Consider the following 20,330-nt stretch of genomic DNA (forward strand, 5'->3'; position numbering starts at 1 on the left):
GTAAAGCTATTTAGATTCCAGTTTTGGCCATTGGAAAATTAAAATTTCGGCATCAGCAAAGATAGGAAACTGATACGTAAGTTGAAAACATAGACTGTTAACACTTGAATAGTCTAGATTCACTTCGACGGAGATCAGAATACCCTGTATAATTTCAAAAAAAAAAAAGAGTATAAATCATTTGTAGTGATAACTTTTTCGATAGGTTATTTGTTTGTTTTGTCGATTTCGCACATGATGTGATATTTTGTTTGAATTTGAAACGTTGTATATCTCGGTTTACTATTCAAAACAACTAAAAGATTTTCATCGGAAAATAAATTTAAGAAAATTTGAAAAGTGAGGAAAAGAAAAGAAAATTAAAGAGTCAACATTAATTTGTTTATTTTGAGAAAATACATTAATTTGTTTGTGAGCTGAAGTAGCCACCGATGTTGAATGACAAGCAACAAGCAACGAGTTACATGCATGCCACTCCTAAAGAAAACATATCTTCTAATGTAGCTAGTTGCCAATAAGCTACTTGACTGTTTATTGTATTAGTTCCCATGCATAACAAGATAATTCATACGGAACTTTATGGTAATTTATGTTAAATACAAAGGAATTTTGTTAGTAACTATATTCTATTTTAACTCCGTATAACGTGATTGCTTATTGAAGATGTAATTTCTTACGGTGTTCTGATGTAGTTTGTGATGTGCTATAAGACGTGTGTCAAGACATATGTCTAGAAGTTGAGTACCATTAATTGGTTCTTGATTAGATAAGAACATGTTTATATAGTGATAATGTTTTGTTGAATGGCTTAGATAAACCGTCGAAGAAGCGCGAGAGAAACTAGGTTTGGGTGCGCAAGGACGATCGAGCAGCCAACCGCTACCGTTAGACGACCAACCAACAAACGCTTTGCAGAAAGTCAAGGTTTGTGTTTTGTGAATCTTAAATGCTTAACTAAGGAAAGTTACTAAAAATGGTATGTTTCCTTGCAGCAAGAAAAGGCAAAGCAAGACGATGGACTTTCAGACTTAAGTGACATTTTGGGTGATCTTAAAGGCATGGCCATTGATATGGGATCCGAGCTCGACAAGTCAGATAACACACATACATACGTAGTTTCATACATTTTTTATACGTAGAATACTTGTAATTATCATTATTGCGGGGAAATTGCAGGCAAAACAAGGCTCTTGATCATCTTGATGACGATATTGATGAGCTTAACTCTCGTGTTAAAGGAGCTAATCAACGGGCATATCACTTGCTTTCCAAATAAACAACTTAACAGAAAGAAAAAATTACTATTTTCCTATACATGTTTGCTCTCTTTACGTTTGTACAGTTAAAAGTTTAGTTCTTTTGTTCATCCTTTGCTATAAAAATTGTCAATATTGTTACTCATTTGATTTGATTTCTTCTATAAGCAGTTTTCAGTTATTGATTCTAGTTATGTTTAATCGATTCAAATCCAATCACTGATGTAAACTTGTCTACCAAGTTAAGAATAAAAACCTTAACAGATTGATCCATATGCTATATTACTTGGTTTCACTTTGGTTACAAATATTCTTTAACCATAAGAAAAAAAAACTAAACTAAAATCGAACATAAACCTCGTTTGGACATTATTCAGCAATTCAATAATCTATAAAGAAGTTTTGTAGCAAGACCATTCAATGATTTAAAATATAGTAAAAATGAAACAAAAGTTTATCAAATGCTAATAAAAAAATTATAGTATAAGAGAATATGTTATTTGTTCTATATCCAAAATCAAATAGAAATGATGAACTCTATGGGTCCGATTGGTAATGGCTGTAGCTTTAAATATTTTGCTGTAGAAAAAAATCTGTAGACTTTTTGCTGTGGCTTTAGATTTTATTGCTGTAGAATTTTATTGAAGCACTAAAAAATTGCTTTGAATATTTGGCTCTGCAGAGCACTTGTACAGCTGTAGGATATTTTAAGAGCTGTGGTTTCAAAAAAAAATTTAAAGCTTGATTGCTCTGAATTTGGTGCTGTGGAAATAAATAGGGCTGTGGACAGCATATTTACACCAAAAAGGCCTTTCAGGCTGTAACATCGTAGAGTGATTCTCGGACAACTCTTCAAACTTGCAAGAATCAGTATTATTATAATGTACTAAAACTTATGCTCCCTTACCGTGGGGAAGAAGATACTATACACAAAACGTGCCCCTAAATAAATTCACTTGTTTAATATCATATCTCCTCGCTCTTGACTGGGATCCAACGGTTACGAGCTGAAGATCCTTTCTTCACCCCCGTAAAATACCCAGCAATGAAACCTAAAACCATACCCATAACCATCAAGCCTGCTGCCTTGACAAACCACGAGCCATCAGATTCAGATTTCCCCACAAGTGTTGCAGATGTAGGAACGTTCTGAACGTTTGAGCTCTCAGTATCGTCTTTACTCCCACTGGTTACTTCCACAGGCGCAGGAGCGGCCGCAGTATCTGAGCTTTTAGCATCGTCTTTGCTCCCGCTGATAACTTCCCCAGTTGCTAACATCTCAACCGTATCGTGAACTTCTCCATCGTGGTTACCCACAAACGAAACAGTGAGCTTGTCTTTGTTTGCAACTAGACGAGTGTACCCAAACTCACCCGTGCGGTACATCGACTCTTCAGGCTGAGGGAATATAGGAAGATCCGGATGGTTCGGTCTAACCGCCCAAACCGATTGCCAATCTTGACCACCCATACCGACCACAAGATGAACCGGGCTTCCTTTCCACAGTTTCCCACAAGTGTTGTTGCTTATCGGACAAAACCTTTCGTATCTATGAACATGTCCCCATATAGCAAGTGTGACTTCGTTCTTCACGAAGAGCGGTTCTAAATGCTCCAACATCTTTTGTCTAATCGTTGTGTCTCTAACCTCGTTGCTCGTGGTGTACATCGGTCTGTGCCCTTGGACAACAACGAACGGAGTCTTGTTCCTGTCCACAGACTCGAGATCTCGCTTTATGTACTCGTACTGAGTCCCTCCTTCAAGAAAGTTCGTCTCGGTAGATATGGAAAGGAAATGGACCGACCCTGCATCATAAGAGTAGTATAGATTCCTTGTCACAGGAGCATTGGTTCCCGTGAGTTCTGTTGAGTTCCCAGGCATGTTGAACTTCAAACTATACGGCACACCACACTCACCACCACCATCGTTTCCGTAAGTAGAAGCTGCCCAATCAGGCTTCCAAGGCTGAGCGGGAAAATCATACTCGTGGTTACCAATGCAAACATGGTAAGGAACTTTGGAGGCAATAGGCTCGATCTGAGCAAAGAACTCATCCCACACCCACGAGTAGCCACGAGCATAGCTTATATCTCCAATGTGTGAAATAAAAGATGGCTTGTCACCAAGAGCTTCGATGTCACGTAGGATCCACTTCACGGTTGATTTACTCTCTTGTTGCGTGCGGATGAAGGTTTTGTAAGGTGTAGCGCAACCCATATCTCCAAATATGAACGCTCTGGTTTCTTGTGCGTACATGTCTCGAGATATGAAGCTATAGATATCGCTCCATCCCTTTGCTTCACTCCCAATCTGATTCACACGACGCAATACATAAGTAACACCAAGAAAATATAGAACACATTATTTATCAATCATGTAATCAAAGACATAAATACCTTTTTTATTATAACTCGAATTTTATATTTAATTAAATTAATTCTTTTGTCAAGTTATTAATATACGGAACAGCTACATTCCTCTCGTTTCTTAAGGAATATATTAAAAATACTTTTTTTCTCCAGATTGATTTTTTTTTAATTTTATTCATTCAGTTTCTTTTTTATTCTTCTGTTTACCTAATTAGTTTAATGGAATTTCAATTCTAAATAAACTGATGATAAAAGAATTAATTCATCTATCTTATATAGTACCTAAAATTTCATCTAACTAATACACTTTTTCGGGATGATGATTCTCTGACCATTAATTTCAGAATATCGATCATCGAAACCAACTTTAGGCCATATCGATTATGAATGAGATTGCAGTACATGGATTTGGTTCTCATACTATATTAAGTTAGATATGTTTCCAATATAAATCAATTTGCGATAAATAGATTGGTCTATCTCTTATCTGATTGGTTTACCTGATAGTAGTTCCTAACGGCCGGATTCAAATTCTTCAAAACTGTATGAAAAATCCAACCAGGATCTCTCCAGCCGATGCTCGAATTAGCCGGAGCATTGCACATCTGCTCTCTATCATACCTAATCCCACGCGCCGCCGCAGAGTTTCCCAACAAATCCTTAGTCTCTCCGTATCTCACAAACCGTTCGTCACCATCCCCGGCCACAAAGGTAACCTGCATCCTGTTAGGCTTATTCTCATACGCCAGATGGATCTGCTCCGCCTTATCCACGGCGGATCCGAAAGTCACCTTTTCCGACTCAGCCAAAAGATGCTTCGTTCCAGGCAAAGGATTCTGATCGTGATCCAAGTGTTTGGTGTCGATCTCGGACTGCGTCCACCGGAAGATCCGGAAAGTGTAATCCGATCGGAGATTGGTGAGGGGGAGGGTGATCGATCCGTAGCCGGATTTGGAAGTGGACGAAGCGTTGAGGAATTTGTAGCCGATGAAGTGGTCGTGAGGAGAGTCGGGAGGCGAGTAGATGCCTAGCCAGTCGAGATCGGAAGGAGAGTCGACGTCGGACCATTGGATGGTGACGTTATCGCCAGATCGTTTAAGAGTTGTGGGGGAAACGGAGAGGGTCGCCTCGGCGTTGGCTGAGGAGGTGAAGATAGAGAGGAAGAGGGTGAAGAAGATAGAGAAATTGAGAATCATGGCGATAATATGCGAGTTTAAGAAAGAAATTATTTGATTCCCGCCAGAGAGGGAGAGGATTTAAACACTATTTAATACGGCGACGTTTTCGTCGTTCTCTGTGTTGGTTGGATTGGGTTCATTGGAATTTTAAGCTATTTTTAAAAACCATTAGTTTCTCCGTTTTAAATTATTTATCGTTGAATTTTTTCACACAAATTAATTATTTTTTCATTATTTAACTGTTTATTAATTTAATTAAAAATGTAATCAGTGGAAAAAATTGTGATAGAATCAGAAGATAGTGATGGACGGTTTACAAACACTATATAACGTCAATCCGATAATGGCAACAAATGTTCTTCTCAGTAGTTTTTATTTATAAGAAAAGATCAGCGAATCAATGTGCTGAATGTTAGCCAAGCAAGCTTGTTTCTCTCCATTACAATGGTCCAATGGAGTTTATTTTATTCATGTCCTGCTTTCATGCAACAACTTGTAATACATGATACTGAAGACTTAAAAACCAAAGAAATCAGAAAATAGTACGCGTTCAAATAAGACGTGAGGACGAACAGTGCAGATAAGATCCTGGAACTGTAAGACACAGGCGTCATTGTTTAGTTATGCTTATGCATATATATTACAACTCTCGTTCATATACATATAGGAATCTCGCCTTGTTTTCTGGCTCTTAAGATTCATTTTCCTTGTTTGTAGTTGATGTGTTTTCTGCATGTAAACGATTCCTTTAATTTATCCACTATTTGAAAAGTTGAATATAAAGGAATCTGTTTTGTTTTTTTTTTTTTTTTTTTTTTTTTTGATCAAAATTTTGTTTCTTTTCACTGTCCTTTTGAGAAAGCAAAGAACCAAAAAGCCAAGGAGGGAAAAGAATGAAAAAAGTGTTCTTTACTTTACCTACACAGCTTTATGATCCAAATATGAAACTTGCATGCAAAGCAATAATCTCAAAACACCCTTCAAAAACCCAAAACCCTCAAACACATCTAACCAAACTCCCTCAAGTTCTCCCACCATATTTTAGATTGAATATGGATAGCTTGATCAAGCAAACAAGGTAAATCACTAAGTATCGAAATTTATCTTTTCATTCAACTACACAAACATACATATATTGATGTAAGCGATTTTGTTATTTTATCTCAGGAGGAGGCATCCAACTTCCCAGGGCAAAACTGGTGAGGTTGGTAGCTCCACTAGAGAGAAGAAAGTGCCAGCAAGGAGATCTGTTTCATTCAAAGAAGGTGCCACAAACTTCTCTGATATGTTTGTTCTTGTTAGACCAATCTTTGATGTTTTATTAATTTTACCCTTAGGGCTTATATCATAATATTATGTGTGCTAGTAGATAAGAAGAAGCCTTCAAGCTGGTTACAAAAGCAGTTCATGAGGCAAATGAGCGACCAAGGCTATGACCCGATCAGCGAGATGGACCACGCAGCTGCGGTTGCAGCCACTGCTTATGCCATAACCACTTTTGAAGAAACTTGGCTAGAGAGTTATCATGTAAAGGTTCTAACCAAGACTTTTTGCTATAGTTAATTAGAGTAACCATTTTTCTAGTAATTTGAGTTTAAATAAAACAGACTGGTCTCGAACGTGGAGCTTCGTTGTCAAGGAGCAAGAGTAGAAGAGAAGCGTCACCTTTTGAAGAACCAAGAAGCTTGTCAAGAAGATTCTCAGGTAACATTACAGAACAACTTAAACATTGTTATTCAACCGAAAATATTTGATTGGATGTTAAAAATATAAATTTACATATTGTGCTTCTGTTGATATAGGACAACTTTCACTTAAGGAACCAGAGTTAAATGGAGACCACACCAGACGAAGTGGGGATTCAAGGGAGAAACGTGAGAGACAAAGAAAACGGGTTTCTGAACCGCCAGCTCCAATGCGGAAACAACCACCGACCAGGACACGATCAGAACGTCATGCTCCACCACCACCACCACCACCCCCTCCTCCTCCTCTATCGCCTCCGCCTCTCCGGCTTCCACCTATGGAAATCAAAACGCATAGCTCAGGCCATACTAGTCGAAAAGATGATGCTACAGCAGATGATTGGGAAAAAACTGAACTAGCTAAGATCAAAGCAAGGTAAGTCTCAATACACACACACAAATGAATGTATACATGTGTTGTTATTACATTAAAACACATGTATTACACAAGCAGGTACGAGAAGTTAAACAGAAAGATCGATCTGTGGGAAGAGAAGAAGAGGGACAAAGCTAGAAGGAAGCTGGACAAATCTGAGGTCGATTATATGATTTGCCTTTTTCTTTAATCTAGTCATGATGATGATATTTTGAGATTCTTTTCTCTAACTGGTTGGTGCATGAACAACAGAGCGAACAAGAACAGAAGAGGAAGAGAGGTTTGCAGAGATTTAGAGAAGACATGGAATACATTGAACAGATTGCAGCCGGAGCAAGAGCTCAGGCAGGGAAACAAAGGCAGACCGAAGAGTTGAAGGTGAAGGAGAAAGCAGGAATTGTGCGTAGTACCGGTAAAATTCCTGGAAAAGCATGTTTCTGTTTCTGAGACCAAGACAGAGGATCTCTATATATATATTTGTAGCTATTGTGAGTGTATGTTTGAAAGAGAGATTATTTCAAATTGATGACTCTGTTAATTAATATTGTACTATCATAGTTCTGATGATATAAATTTATAGAAGTTTTACTGTACAATTATTCCCAATTATCACATGAAAGGAGCTTGGGATGGTGATAGAAGTCTATCATGGTTTGTCTTTGAACTCAATCTTGAACTGGTGGGAGCAGACCAGTTTCCATCTTCCTCTTCACTAACCGACATGTTCAAATCAATACGACACTTATTATTACTAACCGAAACCTTTTGTCCCGGTCTGTTCCTCAGTTTGCTGATCCTCATCCGAAAGTGGTTCACATGGTTCGTTGATGTCTAGCATCCTTACTTTATGGGCTTTATCTCTTTCTGCATCTGATTCATCCCTATAAGAGTTACCGTTGATTTTCCTAGTCTCTGGTTAACTGGAACAAGAACCAGACTTTGAACTCTCTAGCCACATAAGATTCTGAACACTGCTTCCTGCCTCCTCTTTGATATTGGAACTCGGAACAGCATCATTACTCTTCGGATTGCATTTCCCATCAGCCACCTCAGAGTTACAAGCAGACTTGGTTTTAACAAGCCATGGTAAAGTAGCTAGATGTTCTTCATCCTTTACGACTTCAACAACAGAAGCTGTTGAAAGTGTCACATTCAAGTTCAAATCTCTCACAAACTTCACCTCCGAGCCATTTGAACCCAAGAATGGATTTCCCCGGCTGTAATCTGGAGGACTATATGGATACAAGTGGCGTGGTTGATAGGAAGCAAAACTTGATTGATTGATGACTTCATACCTACTGTAAGTATCAGTATCAGCTTCTAGGTCAATAACTGTCTTGTTTGGTGGACCAGAGTTAGGTAAACCCATTACTCTTTGTGAACTGTTCAAATTATAGAACTTGCATAGGCTGAGACGATGAATCCATTGGCTTGGCCGGTTGAAGAAATGGAGCAGCAGACTATTGTGTGCCAGTGTTATGATCTGCAGATAGATGATTTCACATTGAAAACTCCAAAAGTTTAGAAACAAAGAAGAAAAGGTCAACAATTAGCATTGACAACTTAGTGGATCATATTACCAATTATTAAGGGCTGATGTGATCCGCGCTATCTCCAAGCCCTGGTTTCTTCTCAGTTTGGGCCTGGCCCATGAATCAAGATGAAGTTTTCAGCTCCTCATCTCTTAACCAACACTCTTAGCCATTCTATCGACTCTCGCTCTCATCCACTATAGTCAGTCAGTCAATGATGAGGCATGTATTCGTTAATCATCTACTTAAAAGTAGTCGAATATAACATTCACTCTCATTTATATTCCATTATAAATAGACTAGAGTTGGTGTCCGCGCTACGCGCGGAAAACATGTTCAAATTAAGAAATTTTTATTTTTGATTGGTAGCCGCATAAGAAATTTATTGTCTTTGTGTGTTGAATAATTTTTTTTTTGTGGACAATTTTAATATTAAAAGAAACGTTAGTCAGTTCACACAGTTCAAAACAAAATAGTTTGAGAGTAGAAATAAGTAATTGCCCAAAGGGAATAGTATTTGGTAGATAACGGAAAAGAATAAAAATAAGATAAAGCGTAGACCATGTCTGCGAAGTATATTGTGAATGGTCTTGTAGAGCTGGCACTTTCTATTGGGGGCGGACCTATTGTTAAAAAGAATTTTGTTAGTACAGTTTCATTATTGAGTTTAGAGATTTTTGGTCGGCTGACTTACTTGTTGCTTGCATCTTATGGTATAGAAAGTTGTTCGTGATTCCGGGGAGCCTGATCTGGGCGAGCATCTGATCGTGATTCTGGGGGAGGGAGAGAAAGGAGTTTAGTATTTTTGGATAATGTTGTGTATTGTGCTGCAAATAATAATGGATTACCTGGTAAGTGAGGTAGACCGTTGTATATTTCTTTGTAGACTATGTTTTTCATCCTTCCGATCTTTTAATCCTTTCTTTGTAAATATTTGTACGGTCACGGGGCGAACTCTAGAAATAAACAATAACAGGGCAATATTATTTTCCTTTTTCAAATTTATTTTTATAGAAATTATAGTTTCATATATGTTTATATATTTTATGTATTTATAAATTTATTTTCTTTATTTTTAAGGGATGCTAAGATTTTGAAATTGGGAAAATTTGGACCCACCTCTATATTATTTTAATTAGGAAATTTTGAACTTTAAATGTTAATTTTTATTATAACTGCAGAGATTAATTTTCAATATAAATTTATGTTTAAATACTACGAAATACATCATTTAATATAAACAAAATACTACGAACATAAAAGAAACACCTGTTATGATGAAACAATGTAGTGAATTTACAACTTGTATAATTGTTTTATAAGAGTTTTGGGTTAAAGTAATATATTAATATTTCAATAATATTAATGTTTTTGATTCAAAACTGATAATAAGGGAGAGTTAAAATTTTGGTTTTATTAGGATTTTAAGTCATTTAAACTTTCTTTGTTCTAATATATGTGAATTTTCATTAGAAGATATTAATTTAATTTCTTGGTTTTAAAATATAAAGTAGGTCTAAACTTATTATGTTTTCAAAATAAAATTACTTTTTATATTGTTTAAGTACATATTACGAACAAATCAAATTAAATAAGCTGTAACTAATCTTCTTATAAAAAAACTTGTAAATTCTAAATACCTCCTAGAATTCATGCATTCATTGGTTTTATAACAATGTGAATTCTTAAGTACGTAGTCTTTATGCAATTTTTTTTTCATGTTGGACTAATTAAACTCATATGCATGCATGTAACACGTTTAATGAGTGTCGGACCATTAAAGGAAGGAATGAAGAGGAAGGCAAAAATATCATAGATTCATGAGTAATGGGCTCCGACCCATAAGTAAAATCAAGAGAGGCGCAATTTTTTTTTCATGTTGGACTAATTAAACTCATATGCATGCATGTAACATGTTTAATGAGTGTCGGACCATTAAAGGAAGGAATGAAGAGGAAGGCAAAAATATCATAGATTCATGAGTAATGGGCTCCGACCCATAAGTAAAATCAAGAGAGGCGCGGGAGTGGGCTAGGAGATGGGTCTAATGGGCTGCGAATTGTTGATTTCTTTTTAATCCCAAGCCCAGTCCAGAATGACATGGCATATTGATTGGTTCTCAATATTTTTGCCTATGTGGCAAGACTTAGGAGAGAGAGATTTAGCCCCTTTTATATAGTAGTGATTATACAAATACTTACATTTCTCAGATAAAATTTTATTTTATTTTAAGTGGTTCATTAATGATGTGTAAATGTTATTAAGAATTAAATGATAAAATAACAATCTAAGAGATAGTCCATTTTAAAATACAACACATGTCCATTTTAAAATACCACACAAGAAATAATTCATGAGTAGTATAGACTAAGTTCTCCATGTTTACATATAAAAGTGTTTGTTCATGAAAATAAATAAATAAAAGGGTTTGTTAAACCAAACAAAAGAAATCAGAAATTAACATTAAACCAACATTGAACCAAGATTTGAAGAAACTAAATTGATCATATCAAGAATCCAGACACATCGTAATTCTCTATCTCAAAAGAACGTTCGTACTTACAAAAAAATCAGAAACGTCTCTTGAGACGACGGAAGCACTTTCCTCGTCCGTCGTCCTTAGTAGACGAGTGTTGAGGAATATACTTGTCGATCATCTCCTTAAGGGTTATTGATATTGGATTTCACTTAAGAAGCTTCAATACAAGGATTTTCAAGTGATGATCATATTTTCTTGGGTAATGAACATCTTTTGGGCAGAATCGATTCTAAATCTTTTGGGGTTCTATTCAAAAAAAAAACTTATGAGCTAATTGATGCTTTTCATAAATCGTATAAAAACAACTTTTATTTTAAAAATTATTTTTACGATATAAAAACTATACAATTGTTTCAGTTTTTTATTCTCTATAAACAATTTTTTAATTTTATCAAATGTTTTATTCTTTACACAATATATTCTACATTATCATCATCGAAAAACCTAAGCTTGATCATTTTTCTTTATGAAAGGTTGAAAGAGAAAAAAAGATGAGACACGTTGGATAGTTTTCTCAAGTAATTAATTCAAAACTTTTAAATTTTCCAATAAAAAAAAATTTGGAAAAATATACTATTGAGATCAGGCAATATTGATTCTTGCAATGAAGAAGAAAGTGTTGTACACTCCGGATTTTTTACAAGTGTTATTTATGTGTCTAAGTCTCCCCAACTTTCGTAACACATGTAAATCTCGATGCTTTGAAAAGCTTCTGAACCTGGCTAGTTAATTGATCTCCCAAGAAGAAATCAGGCAATGTTGTTCAAGACCATTAAGAGATTATTACTATAAACTTATATGGTTTACATAGTATACTACTACTATAACCTTATGTGGTTTTTTGACCAAAAAAGAAATTATTTGGTCAAAAATATGTATCATTAGGCTTTTATTCAACAGCCCATTAAGATAGAAAGTGGGCCTTAAAAATAGAATGTCAGCTGTCATTTATGGATTCTTTTCATACAGCGTGGAGTAGCTTATGGCCTTGTCCTTCTTGCCTCTTCACTCCAAGTTCATTGTACAATACAAGACCGACGTTTTTGTAAAGGTAAAAAACCTAAACTGAAATCGAATATGTAGATATCAGTCTGGTACAAATTTTGTTTTCTTCTTGGTTAAGAGCATCTCCAACCCCACTCCATATTTTACTCCAAAATTGAGAAAATGGAGTGGGAAATGGAGTAATGAACAAAAAATAATACATCATATTTCTCTTAATACTATTTATCAAATTATTACTTTTTATTCCACTTTTATTTACCATGGCACGTACCATAAAAGCTGTTGCAGAAAAGTTTCATATATCAGATGTAAAATCTATTAAAATGTAAGAAGGGTATTTTCTTATGAAAATAGATTTTTTTTCTTAACTTTATCTCCTTAACCAAATGCTAATCTTCCAATATATACCGTCTTCTAAGACATTTCCAAATGTGTAGAGATTTTTTTTTACATATCTGCATCGTGGACTTTCCTATACTGCGAGAAGACGAGAGCTTTTTATCCTTTTATGTTTCCAGATCTGTTTTTATGGAACATAAAATAAATTAAAAACTAGAAATCTCCATTAAAAAACTAAAATAAAGACGGCAAAAAAAAAAGCGAAGTGAAACACGACACGGATTCACACAGACAGATATATACAAAAAGGATATTTTTTTAGAGTTAGAGAAAGAAAAAAACGAACCTTTTTGTTTTGTTTTCATTATTGGGTTGTTGTTTCTCTCTCTTTTCACGATGTCGGAGGAAAAAGAAGAACTTCCGTCGACTTCCAACAAGTCCACCGGAGCTCCGTCGCGACCGACCTTATCTCTCCCTCCACGGCCCTTTAGTGAGATGTTCTTCAGCGGCGGAGTTGGATTCAGCCCTGGTCCGATGACTCTGGTCTCGAACATGTTCCCCGATTCCGATGAGTTTAGGTCTTTCTCTCAGCTCCTGTCCGGAGTCATGCCTTCTCCTGCTGCAGCTGCATCTTCATCTTCCTTAGCAGCTAGTGAAGAAGGGGATAATAACAGCTCGAGCGGTGGTGATGTTGACCCGAGATTCAAGCAGAGCAGACCCACCGGGTTGATGATTTCTCAGTCCCCGTCGACGATGTTCGCCGTAACGCCAGGGCTGAGTCCGGCGATGCGGCTGGATTCACCGAGCTTCTTGGGTCTTTTCTCTCCCCTTCAGGTTTTTAAGATCAAAGTTTCTATCTTTTTTTTTTTTTAATTTGGGGGTTTAAAGTTTTAAAAATCTATTTATGGAAACTGAAAGTTTAGGGCTTTCTGTATTGAGCTGGTTCTTGTTTTGTTTTTGCTTGGTTGGCTCTGCTTATGATTAAATAACCACTTCTTTTGTTAGCAAAAATCTAGGTAGATTCCATTTCCGACAGATAACAAACTCGTTGTAACCATTTGGTTGGAAGATAAAACATTCAAAATAGGTCAAAATTGGAGAAATCAGATTTATAGTTGTGTTGAAAAGGTATGAACTTTTAAAGAAAGAAAGAAAGGTACTTGTGGATCAAACACTCATCAAGATTTGGGCTTGTTCTCTAGGTTTATTATATATCATAAACTCCTGTCTTTATCACCTGATGATATGCTTTGATTCTGGTAGTATCCTTAGGAAGAGGCCTGTGCTTATTCTCTTTTAGCAACTAGCTGGTTTCTATTTCTCTGCTTCTCCATTGTCTATAAGCGGAAAATGTAACAAATGTGCAGGGATCATATGGAATGACACATCAGCAAGCTCTAGCACAAGTCACAGCACAAGCAGTTCAAGCCAATGCTAATATGCAACCACAAACCGAGTACCCTCCTTCCTCTCAGGCTTCATCTGTTCAACCTCAGAACCAGACCACAGCTCCTGATTCTTCAGCTCCAAGAGAAACTTCGGATACAACCATCATCGAGCACAGGTCACAGCAGCCTCTGAATGTTGACAAACCAGCTGATGATGGCTATAACTGGAGAAAGTACGGACAAAAGCAAGTTAAAGGCAGCGAGTTCCCTCGAAGCTATTACAAGTGCACGAATCCTGGATGTCCTGTTAAGAAGAAGGTTGAGAGATCTCTCGATGGACAAGTAACGGAGATCATCTACAAAGGTCAGCACAATCATGAACCTCCTCAGAACACTAGGCGAGGCAACAGAGATAGTAACGCGAATCTAAATGGGAGTTCGGTTAATAACAAAACTACGAGGGAACAACATGAAGCAGCAGCAAGTCAAGCTACGACAGAGCAAATGTCTGAGGCGAGTGACAGTGAAGAAGTTGGTAATGGAGAAACTGGTGTGAGGAAGAAAGCTGAAGACGAGCCTGACGCCAAGAGAAGGTATAATAGTTATAACCTTTGATGATTGATTGATAATTTGGTTTCTGATGAGATAGATATTTGGAATGTGCAGAAGTACAGAAGTTCGAGTTTCAGAACCAGCTGCTCCTCCTGCTATTGCTGCTGCTTCACATAGAACAGTGACAGAGCCTAGAATCATTGTCCAAACGACAAGTGAAGTTGATCTATTAGATGATGGATACAGGTGGCGTAAATATGGACAGAAGGTTGTCAAAGGGAATCCTTATCCGAGGTAAATACACAAAAACATTAGTTAATGTCTTGAAACATTCTTGTTAAATGTTTATCTTTTGTGATTTACAGGAGTTACTACAAGTGCACAACACAGGGATGTGGAGTGAGGAAACATGTGGAGAGAGCAGCAACAGATCCAAAAGCTGTAGTAACAACATATGAAGGGAAACATAACCATGACCTTCCTGCATCTAAATCAAGCAGCCATGCCGCTGCAGCTGCGGCACACTTAAGGCCAGAGAATCGTTTGGCTAACTTAAATCATCAACAGCAGCAGCAGCCGGTTGCTCGTCTAAGGCTGAAAGAAGAGCAAATCATTTAAGAGAAGAAAAACTCTGTATAACACGACAAAGCTTTCAACTTTGATGGAATCTTTTGGTTGAAGTTGAACAGATAAAACTATATACACTTGTCAGAGAGAAATCTAGCAGTTTACAGGAAAGGAAAGAGTTCATCAGAAGGGGTTGTAAACCTTAAAGCTTTGTAGGTTTTTAAGATGTCTGTTGACTTATGTGAATTCATTTGTACATGAGGAAGAATACTACAGGGAGGGGATTGTGTTGTATCTCTGTGTTATTGTTTCAGAGGATAGGTTATAACATTATGTGTATGAATTTATCTGTTGTAATATTTTGTTTGTTTATTTTATGGTATTATACATTATTGACCCAAACTTCGCTTTATTTTGTTGGTTTCTCTAAGTCTTTGCTTTGTTTCATTGTACAAGAATAGTTTTCTTTCATAAGAATAATAAATTTCTGAGCAAATCTTTGTTTCTATGGTTTTCACAAAAAGACATTGATTTTTTTTTCTTTTCAATACAAATACATGAAAAGTTTCTCTGTTTTGCTTTTGTCTCTTTGCTTCCCCCCATTGATTGAGTGATCCTTTTCTCTTTGGAAACTCATGATTGTTTGTTAGTTAAAAGCGTTGGAATCTGTCCGTGATTCACGAAATCAATCTTGTTCAGCCTGACACAACACAGTACTTGCTCTGGAAGTTCCTCTGGTGTTTGAGCCTATGTCAGAAAAAGAACAAAAAGGTTTACTTAAAGCATGAAAAAAAAGACCTACCAACCAAAAACTTTGGGAGATTAATTATATCAAGTACCTGAATGGTTAAACCAAGATCAAGAACCCCATTCTTGATCCTATCTCTGAAAGATTCGAGTCCTTTCCTCGAAATGTAACTGAACCTGTGTATGTCCAGATCAATCTCAAAGTAGTTTGGTCCCTGTATCCAAATGATCAACACACACACACACACACATAACATTAGCACAAAGACCTGATAAATGAAATCTACTGAAAACTAAAAGAAAGATGTGTAATCTAACCCTAAAGAAATCATGTTGTGGACGAGAAAGAACCGGTCTATCATTGTAAGCTGTGATGAGTTTTCTCTCAGTAGAACATAGCTGAAGATCCTCAGGATTAACCAAACCGGCCATGATCTTCAACCTCTCTCTGAATGGAACTGTTGATTCTCTTGTAAATCCTTTGACTTTCTCCATCTCATCATCCATAAACCTCTGCAAAAGAAGCAAAACAAATCTTTAGAACCTCTCTTTACATAAACATATTAGTCTAATAAAAAAAAGAGAGACTGGATCCATCATCATAGTACCTTGATGGTTTCTTGAAAGTGAGATGAGATTTCTTTGTCATAATTCTCATTCAGTTTGAAGTATAAAACTAAGCTAAGTCCTTCACCATCATAGTCACCAAACATGGAGGTTGGATACATTGGAAGCTGGATGTTCACAATCAAGAGATTGGAGACATCACAGATTCCTGATGATGCAGGTTTCAAACTAGGGAGCTCAATGTGCTGAGCAATGTGGTTTATCTTCTTAGGACACGCGAAAAGATCGACTCCAATTGCTGTGTAAGGACTACAATCAGGTGCTGGACTCTTTTGTTTGTCTCTGCAAATGATATAAACAATACATTTAGATTGATCAAACAAAACTGTTTGTCTACTTTCTTGAATCCTAACCTGAAGAAGTTCAATCCACGGAGCTTGAAACTCGACGGAGAAAGTTCTGACCAGCTTCCTTGATTTGTCAGTTTATCTCCCAAAGAACGTTGAATCACAGAACAGGCTTTTGGTCGGTACAGGAGCTTCTCACCTGAAGCTGTTACACAGTTTAAAAGACATAAGAGACGTTCAAAAACATTGGAACTTATAAAAGAGACTTTAGTTCTTTTTTTCTTCTTCTTACAGAAGTCAGATGATGCTGATTTGCTATCAATAGATGTTCTTCGGACAGAGACCATAACAACTTTTGATGATGTCTTCCTGTGATCTTGATGGTCTTCACAAGTAGTAGTCTTGTAAGTTTCATGATGAGATTCATCAGCCACTTGGTTTCTCTTTATGCTGACTTCGTTCTTGCTTGAGTATGTCTCAGCTTTGTTTCCATCTATTGTCAGGTAACTTCCGTAGAATTCTTCATACTGAATCACCTGTCCCATTGCAGAAGCATTTGCATCTGTGAAAAAAAAATATAATGTTAATAATTCAAAACTAATAATAATGTCTTAGATTTTATCAAAAGCTTTGATGTTTACCTTCGAAAACACTACTATTTGATCCATCATCAGAGTCAGAGTCAATGTAACTAAAGGAATCATACCAAGCTTCCTCATGTGACATTCCTGTAAATGAAATAAAACTAATCAGAATCAATAGAAATATAATTCAAGATCTTGAGAGTTTTTTTTTTTTTGTTTTAAAGATGTTTCTTACGGTTTCCATCGATTTGGCTGCAGTTCCATTGGAGCTGTGTCATATGGAAGTTAGCATTAGACATCTCAGCTCTCTTACACATCATCTTGGCTGCACCTTTTTCGAAATCAAGATGAACAAAATCCCTGACGCTCGCATTGCTCATGCGTTTCATAGGAACATCTGGCATCGAAGCCGAGATTCTGGACCTGCATTGGGCAGATCTGCCACCATGTTTGTTATGCTTCTTCTGTTGAAGCTTGTTGCTGAGTTTTCTCTGTGAAGAAACGCAGCCACCCATTATTTGGTTTTGAAGGGTTTCTACTACATTCACCAGCTAATAATAGCTACAACAAATCAAAGAACCTGTTTCAAAACAATCAAAGACATAAGGAAACGAATAAGACCACCATACAAAATATATATGATCTTGTCTGAAGCTTACATCAAATGCAAAAGATTGAATGTTTTTACCTTTTTTTTAATCTTTGAGAGAGAGGTCACCTGTAAGAGCTTATGAAGACATAAGAGAGTGCATCAACGTTCATAACAATAGGATGTTGATTCATGTATCTTCAAGACCTTCACAAAAGAAACCAAAAAAAAAAAAACTCAAATCAACATTTATATTTCTTTTAAATTTTTTTTGACAACTTTATATTTCTTTTAATTAGCAGATGTTTAAATAATATTTGACATCAAACACCAAAAATTGCAGCATTTGAAATTTGTAACGTGAAAGTTAAGAAAATCTTGAAACACACATAGGTAAGCATTGTTTTCAATCAAAACTCAAATCATAGCATAACGTGAAATAGAGAGGAAACAATAATTTAAATACCCATTTAAAAAAAAAGATTAAACGCTCTCGTTGCAAATCAAGGAAACTAACCAGAAGAGGAGGAAGGTGAAGAACAGAGGAAGAAGAGGATCTTTGAAAAAATCCTCTGTTCGTCTTTCTCTTCTCTGTTTCTGCCTATCTCTGTTTCTCTGTCTTTTCTCGTCAATAAAAAGTACAACTTTTTAATCTCTTACTATAAATAAAAGACAGAGAGAGAGAAACGTTTAAGAGAAAATTAAGAACCGAACACCACTGGTTCTTAAGTAATCCGTTTTCGTCGGATCCTCTCTCCCAAGTCTTCTTCTTCTTCTTCTTCCCCCGTTTAATTCTCTCTCTCTATACTATTAGTATTTTCGTATTTTCTTTTTGTCCGTTTTGGTGATATTTTATTACAGACAAAAGTAAATTTTGTTTTAAGGATTGATCCATGAACTACGCGCGCGGGTAAAAGAAGCAACGTTTTAATTACAGATGTGTTATTTTACAGCACGTGTCTCCATTTATGGAATACTACTACTTGTTAACCTCTTTAAGTATTTTATGTCCTTTTCCTCATCGATGTTAATAAATATTCACATCCATTTAATGTTTTCCCGATCATCAATAAAATTGAAAACTTGAGTCTCTATTTGAAGGTCTGGTTGTTTTGACAAGAGGAGGCTGGAAATTGGTGACGGGTATAAAATGTCTACAAGCTAAAATATATTCAATAAGTTCATCAAATTTAAAGAGTTTAATAAGACATAAGATATTTGTAATCTGTATCAAAAAATACTAATAGTTTCATATAGAAGCTTCTGATAGAAAATGTTTAATTATGATCGTCCAGAGATTTGAAATAACATTTTAAAAGAGATTCCTTGTGAAGTTCTCGAGGACCTCATGCTTAGTGTTATAAGCTGCATTTTTATACGGTGATCCAAGGATATGATAATACATATTACAGAATCATCCTTTTTTTTGTCACAGATACAGAATCATCCTTTATGTCCACTTATTACGTTGATTCAGTGATAGAAAGTACTGTGTAGTTTTACAATGTCATTTTTTACTTATCTTGTGATTGTGTCATTCATACTAAGATTCTTTATATATCAAAGCCGTCCAAATAAACTACTTTTCAAATATTCTATTATTGAGCTAGAAAGTGAATGAAACCATTTTAGTTAGTTCAAAGTCCTTTTCGTATGAGAGTAAATTAGTTTACGGATATATATATTCTTATCATTTAATTTTGTTAAATAGTTTCAGTATTTTATTTTAATTTTATACTCTTTTGGTTGAAGCTGTTATTTGAAAGAGACTTCGCTGATTCTGTATGTTTGTGGAACAATTTCTTAATCAATTATATTTTTAATATATAAATACAACAAGTTGGTGGTTTCCTCGCTTCAAATTATGTTTAGAACATCCAAAACTTAGACCAGTTCCACTTTGATTTATGTTATTACTCTTTCTTATTTGCTAATCGTTAATACAGATAAATTCCCGACTGTATTAAATAGTAAGATCAGCTACGAGTAACTTAAAATTCCATTTGCAGATATTCTCTTGCATCCATTCCTTTTTAATATAGTACAAGTTCTTTTAGTTAATGATATTTTCAAGAAGACATAACAAATGATTCTACAATACTGTATATTTCAACTGTGCTATTACCGGCTCATATTATCTATCGCTGTTTTTTTTTATTTTAAGACATTTAGCTACATACCTTCATTCTCTATCAGTATTAGCATAAATAGTTGACAACAATAAATGAAAATAACAAAAAAAAATTCTTCGGCCTATTATATTTGGAAGAAGAAGCTTGATATTTAATTTTCTACATAGTTATGAGATCATTTATTTATATATTTTCATGAAGAGAAGGGCTTGTATCCTAGTGGTCTCCCTTCTCACAGACGACTGCCAGAGGTCGCAGGTTCGACTCTCTGTCAGCGCGGTGGTACTATGACTCTCCAAAAAAATCCTAAGGGATTTTCCTGGATTTGGGGCACCGCTTGCGGTGGAGTCTAGTCACTATAAAAAGTTTACCCAAAACAGTTTTACATAACAAAACGAAAAAACTCTCTCTCTCCAAACTCTCTCCCCAGACTCTCTCTCTCCAAACAACTTTGCGATCTTGCCTCCGGCGGTTGCTCCTCTCCTCGCCGTCGGAGGGCTTCTCTCCCCCCCTTTTCT

At 36.0% G+C, this 20,330-nt stretch overlaps 5 protein-coding genes across 9 annotated transcripts; 3 read left to right on the forward strand and 2 right to left on the reverse strand.

Moving 5' to 3' along the window:
- Positions 1-431: 431 nt before the first annotated feature.
- Positions 432-1,276, forward strand: LOC125575839 (putative SNAP25 homologous protein SNAP30). Its single transcript, XM_048734965.1, has 4 exons — positions 432-500; positions 813-884; positions 993-1,090; positions 1,177-1,276. The coding sequence occupies exons 1-4, from the start codon at positions 432-434 to the stop codon at positions 1,274-1,276; spliced, it is 339 nt and encodes a 112-aa protein (XP_048590922.1).
- Positions 1,277-2,192: 916 nt separating this feature from the next.
- LOC106351268 (probable inactive purple acid phosphatase 2) lies at positions 2,193-4,878 on the reverse strand. The gene is made up of 2 exons (XM_048782255.1): positions 4,126-4,878; positions 2,193-3,566 (listed from the first exon to the last, which is right to left on the reverse strand). Exons 1-2 carry the CDS (start codon positions 4,819-4,821, stop codon positions 2,223-2,225), a joined length of 2,040 nt encoding a protein of 679 aa, XP_048638212.1. The 5' UTR covers positions 4,822-4,878; the 3' UTR covers positions 2,193-2,222.
- Positions 4,879-5,711: 833 nt separating this feature from the next.
- LOC106346542 (serine/arginine repetitive matrix protein 1-like) lies at positions 5,712-7,517 on the forward strand. Of its 4 annotated transcripts, none has more exons than XM_048782256.1 (7): positions 5,712-5,881; positions 5,971-6,068; positions 6,170-6,336; positions 6,411-6,507; positions 6,606-6,924; positions 7,003-7,084; positions 7,177-7,517. In XM_048782256.1, the coding sequence occupies exons 1-7, from the start codon at positions 5,745-5,747 to the stop codon at positions 7,369-7,371; spliced, it is 1,095 nt and encodes a 364-aa protein (XP_048638213.1). In that variant the 5' UTR covers positions 5,712-5,744; the 3' UTR covers positions 7,372-7,517. The 4 variants fall into 4 exon arrangements, with proteins under 4 accessions (XP_048638213.1, XP_048638215.1, XP_048638214.1 ...); XM_048782258.1 differs by having other exon boundaries at positions 6,170-6,330; XM_048782257.1 differs by having other exon boundaries at positions 6,173-6,336.
- A 5,129-nt stretch (positions 7,518-12,646) lies between these two features.
- Positions 12,647-15,218, forward strand: LOC106346541 (probable WRKY transcription factor 4). Its single transcript, XM_013785906.3, has 4 exons — positions 12,647-13,173; positions 13,707-14,320; positions 14,394-14,573; positions 14,645-15,218. Exons 1-4 carry the CDS (start codon positions 12,736-12,738, stop codon positions 14,895-14,897), a joined length of 1,485 nt encoding a protein of 494 aa, XP_013641360.2. The 5' UTR covers positions 12,647-12,735; the 3' UTR covers positions 14,898-15,218.
- A 75-nt stretch (positions 15,219-15,293) lies between these two features.
- BNAA06G08900D lies at positions 15,294-18,509 on the reverse strand. Of its 2 annotated transcripts, none has more exons than XM_048782260.1 (10): positions 18,198-18,509; positions 17,783-17,887; positions 17,327-17,673; positions 17,149-17,235; positions 16,800-17,069; positions 16,574-16,712; positions 16,202-16,502; positions 15,912-16,106; positions 15,686-15,808; positions 15,294-15,593 (listed from the first exon to the last, which is right to left on the reverse strand). In XM_048782260.1, the coding sequence occupies exons 3-10, from the start codon at positions 17,604-17,606 to the stop codon at positions 15,480-15,482; spliced, it is 1,509 nt and encodes a 502-aa protein (XP_048638217.1). In that variant the 5' UTR covers positions 17,607-17,673; positions 17,783-17,887; positions 18,198-18,509; the 3' UTR covers positions 15,294-15,479. The 2 variants fall into 2 exon arrangements, with proteins under 2 accessions (XP_048638217.1, XP_022576431.1); XM_022720710.2 differs by having other exon boundaries at positions 17,327-17,671; positions 17,780-17,887; positions 18,198-18,508.
- Between the last annotated feature and the right edge of the window lie 1,821 nt (positions 18,510-20,330).

Source organism: Brassica napus, chromosome A6, assembly GCF_020379485.1.
Source record: "Brassica napus cultivar Da-Ae chromosome A6, Da-Ae, whole genome shotgun sequence".
Taxonomy (NCBI): domain Eukaryota; kingdom Viridiplantae; phylum Streptophyta; class Magnoliopsida; order Brassicales; family Brassicaceae; genus Brassica; species Brassica napus.